General features: G+C 42.9%; 1 protein-coding gene across 1 annotated transcript in view; it reads left to right on the top strand.

The window, feature by feature from the left end:
* The window catches only part of kcnk13b (potassium channel, subfamily K, member 13b), a 14,548-nt gene that overhangs the window by 5,983 nt on the left and 3,617 nt on the right, over positions 1-4,948 (top strand). Inside the window, exon 2 of the mRNA XM_032542859.1 lies at positions 1,290-2,077. Within this exon, the coding sequence (XP_032398750.1) occupies positions 1,290-2,077 (788 nt within the window). The remainder of the gene's footprint in view (positions 1-1,289; positions 2,078-4,948) is intronic.

Genomic DNA, 4,948 nt, shown 5'->3' with positions numbered 1-4,948 from the left:
AGATTTTCAGGCAGGGTGGTGTCACACCATCTGGGCCAGGAGCCTTCCTGGTCTTCTGCCTCTGGAAGAGCTGGCGCACATCCACTTTACAGATCATGAGTGAAGGTGTGGGGTCAGATGGGGGGAGGTGACAGCGTGGGGGTGGTGGAAGGTAATTGTCTGAAGTGTGAGTTGGCGTGGGGGAGTGTTGTGACACCATACATGTTCAGAGCTTTTATGCCTGACACAGTATCACACTATTTTGTCTTTTATTCATGTGCTCATTTAACCAAAGTTACAAAGCAATAAGGAAAGAAAAACACACCCATAAAATCCACCCCATTTGGCTTTATTCTCCAGCTCAATTAGCGCCTTGGGAACAAATCCGAATGTGGGGACAATCAAATCCTCAGAGTATTTTTTCCATGACATGGGATACAGAAATGTTTCACAGCAGCTACAAAAGACGGTGCATGTATGTTTTCAAATTCCAAATGTTATGAATGCACTGAAAAAGGGAAACCGATAAGTCAGGTAGGCCGACAATGCTTCATTCAGTGTTAAATGAGGGATGAAAACCTGCCGAGATTGGTGCAGTCGATGGAAAGACCTTTGACTCCCATTTTGTTCATCTGTCAGTTCACAAGAGACAGAGGAGAAGTCACACACAACCCACATCTCAGTTTCCCTCAGAGTAAATACAGTTTAATGGTTTCTTAACTTTGCAAATAGAAGATAATGATTAAATTGAAATGTGACTAGAGGCCCCAGCGGCTCTTTAACTTGCCGAATGACTGTAGGGAAGACGCGTTGGGACTGATGCCGTGATGTGCTTGGACTGAAAATCCCCCTCAGCTATTAAACTGAGTGAGTGACAAACAGATAGCGAAAGGAGAGTGCGTCACCAATGGCAACCCAGTAGATTGAGGCAGTTGTGTGAGCTTAATTTTCCCTTAGAAGAAGAGAACAGTAATGGCGATCTTTATTAATGACAGAGACAATGTTAGTTTGGTTTAAAAGGTAAACTAAAGCAGCTGGAGGCCGATGGACACACTCTCGTCTCCTCTAGAAATTATCATTCATTTACTTATTTGGAAGTGTGTGTCTGTGTGTGTGTGTCAGTGAAATAAAATAGTGAGACTGAGTAAGCCTTTTCAACGGATGGTAATGCTTTTACGTAGTTATTTCTATCCTTTTGTTCAGACACACCTGCGGAGGAGAAGTAGTAGTAGTGCTCTCAGTGTATTTTTGACCACTGTATTACTGTGTCAATTTCTACTTATTGCATAATGTGTTTGTGTGTATCCCAGGGTTTGGGATGACCACTCCTGCCACCATTGGAGGAAAAGTCTTCCTGATGTTCTACGGCCTGCTCGGCTGTGCAGCCACCATCCTCTTCTTCAACCTCTTTCTGGAGCGTGTCATCACCGTCATCGCCGTCGTCCTCAAGTCTTGTTACCAGCGACGCCATAACAAAGCTGTGCTCACAACGAATGGCCGGCAGGACTCTGAGGGAAACAGAGCAGGCGAAGTTGGAGGAAGTGGAGGAAGAAAAGGGGAAGATCTGGCCGGCTGGAAGCCTTCGGTCTACTGTGTCATGCTCATTCTAGGAGCGGCGGCCATCTTGGTGTCCTGCTGTGCCTCGCTCATGTACTCGGCGGCCGAGGGCTGGGGCTACCTGGACTCGCTCTACTTCTGCTTCGTGGCCTTCAGCACTATTGGTTTTGGAGACATGGTGAGCAGCCAGCGGGTCGTCTACGAGGGCCAAGCCACGATCGCGTATCGCCTGGGCAACTTCTTCTTCATCCTCACCGGCGTCTGCTGCATCTACTCCCTCTTCAACATCATCTCCATCGTCATCAAGCAGGTCCTCAACTGGCTGCTGAGGAGGCTGGAGGCCCCCTGCCGCTGTTGTTTCCCCAGGAGGGGACACCACCCGCACCGGCACCCCCGGCGGAACGTGGTGGCCCCGGGTCACCTGCGCTCCCGCAGGGACCCCTCCATTGAGACAGACGCCATCAACGAGAGCGAGACTGACAATGGGCGCAGGATGTCAGGGGAGATGATCTCCATGAGGGACTTCCTGGCAGCCAACAAGGTGAGAGCTTCGGGGCGGGAGCAGGTTGTGTTGCCGACAGATTGTGCGTTCTTCCACCTGTCTAATGTAGTCACATATGATATTATGCACAAGATATTCAGTTATCTCCCAGAGTAAATGGGTTAGACTGCTCACATAGAAAGGACACTGGGTCAATGATTTGTTTCCCTGCAGCTTACTGTGCTCATTAACTCCTTATTCACCCTTCACTCATTGTAAGCTGTATTGAATTTAGAATGCTTTATTGCAGCTTTCCTGCACAGTTGTCAATGCAGAAACTACATATTGAAACTACATAAAGAAACCTTGTATCTCAATGCTATCGGTCACCCTTTACTTATGTCTGTGGGTTGTATCAATATTTAAACTGAGACAAGGTGATTGGGTCTCATTTCGTCTGAGATGTTAAAAAAAACAACTCAATAAAATGTTTTCAAGTTTTCATTTCCTGAAAAACAACATGCAAGGTTTTCACCCGAGAGAGATAATTACGGCCTGTGTATACTTGCTTACATAAGTAACTAATGTGTACTTATTTTTACGATTTAGCACCAAGTCATTTTAGTTATTGTCTACATATGATTAAAATATGCAAGCTCAATAACAGTTTAACAAAGGTTATAAGGGATGGTTAATATTTTAATAAGGACTTCCTGTAGACACATTGGTAAGTAGCCTAGAGGTTGGTTTTTGCTGCTGTTTTCTAGCGTATATATTCATATTATGTGTCAAATGTATCTGAATACCAATGGCCTGACTCCTTTGCTGTCACCCCTTCAACAGCCCTTGAAGCCACTCAGAGGTGTCACACATTTCCATAACCGCTACCCTCTTTTTTCAGATGAGACCAATTAGCAGTGTGACCTGTTGAATGTCAAAACTATGCTAACTCAATGCAGGATCATTTTAAACTGGAAGGGAAGAAAATGAATTTTCACACTTTATAATTATTCTGCGAAAAACGCCCAAAGGTTTTAACTGAGAAAATTGTGTGAAGGCTGCAAGGATGTAAACAAGCTGTTGTAAAACCATTAGCCCACAGAGGGAACATTAAGATATGGAAACGTGTTACTGTATACTAACACAGCCCAGATGACCATCTAACTATACGGCAAGGAATCTCTGTGAGTGTGTGTGTGTGTGTGTGTGTGTGTGTGTGTGTGTGTGTGTGGCCTTTACATAGTTGCGAGAACTGTTCATCCTATCTACTTCACACTTGGCGGGTGTGTTTCCGGGGCCTGAAGGGAGTGCAGTGTCGACTGTAAAGTCGATTGAAATAGCATTTCTCGAGAACAGGCACACGCTCCTGACAGGCACTCTGTTAGTACTTTAAAAAAGTTTGTTATAATCGCAATTTTAGTATCACAACATTAATTGGAGGAATTATATACATTACTGGTACTTTTTAACTCTCACACCCTGTTCCATTTTTTAAGCAAGTGTTAATTAGCAAATGCATATTAGATGGCAATCTCCAGTGCTAAGAACTAAAGCAACAGTTTCTTCCCAAAGGCCATAACCCCCCCCCCCGGACTTTCTTCTTCTTCCCTCCGACTGTGCAATGCTCTTACACTGTTATATATAATACCTCAAAGGTCACTGGAATCTGTGCAATTTCATACAGGGCAATATTTAATATTTAACTATTCCATTTCATTACTGTGCCATATTTATTTATTATTTAGTACTTAACCATTTTATTACTGTGCAAAATATATCTATTACTTAGTACCTAACCATTTCATTACAGTGCAATATTTATCTATTTGTTTTATACTTTATCTCCTTTCAAACAATGTGTATCCAAGCCACTACCTACATTGTACTTTTTTTTTTTTTTTTAATTTTTGACTTTTGATATTTTAGATATTTTATATTCTTGTCTTGTATTTTTGTGTCAACACTGTAAAGGGATTGCTTCAATCTCATTGCACAGGTACTGTGTACTTGTGCATAATGACAATAAAGGCATTCTATTCTATTCTATTCTAAATGCAGAACTGCTACAAGCTGCATATCATTAAGTGGCCACTTGAGGCTGTCTCCAAAAAACAACGCCCCACTTTTTTGCCCATTTTGGATTCACCAACACCCGTGACAGCCAAGATGGCAATGGCCAGAGCCACCAAAGCCGCCCACTTTGAGCTTCATTTTGGCTATTCAGAAACCTTTGGGTGACATCCTGTGCGTCCATATTCTAGAATAGAATAGAATAGAATGCCTTTACTGTCATTATACAAGTACACGGTACTTGTGCAACGAGATTAAAGCAATCCCTTTGCTCGTTGACACAAAAAAATATAAGAATATAACAGTATAAAATATCAAAAATATAAAGTCAAAGATATAAAGTGTAGTGACTGTCGAGTATACTATATACTGTCTATAGCTAAAATGTTAGCATGCTGACATTAACGCTGAGCTCAAAGCACACTGTCAAAAAAAAGGGTACAAACCAGTACCTTTAAGGAACAAAAGCTTGTCACTGGGGAGGTAACCATTAAAGGTACATTGTTGTACCTTGAATAAGAGTATCCAATTTGGACCTTAGCTGTTTGCAGGGCTGTAGTACTCGAGTCCGGAGTCTTGGAGTCGAGTACGGACTCAAGACCGTTTTTCTATGGTCTCGGACTTGTCTCTGACTCGGCCACTGGTCCGGCCCAATATGGCTTTTGGTCTCGACCGAGTCCAGGTGTCTTTATTGTGTTGATAATAATATTGGAGGGAAAGTGAAACACAAAATGATTGTCTTTATACTGTCATGCATAAGACCTGCTTTTTTGTCCTGGACTTGGTCTTGACTTGGACTCAAACCTTTTTGGATATGGTCTTGACTTGGGCTCAACTAGTCCTGGTCTTGGACTTGTCTTG

Source organism: Etheostoma spectabile, chromosome 18 (assembly GCF_008692095.1).
Source record: "Etheostoma spectabile isolate EspeVRDwgs_2016 chromosome 18, UIUC_Espe_1.0, whole genome shotgun sequence".
Lineage (NCBI taxonomy): Eukaryota > Metazoa > Chordata > Actinopteri > Perciformes > Percidae > Etheostoma > Etheostoma spectabile.
This window is presented reverse-complemented; position numbering and strand designations above follow the sequence as displayed.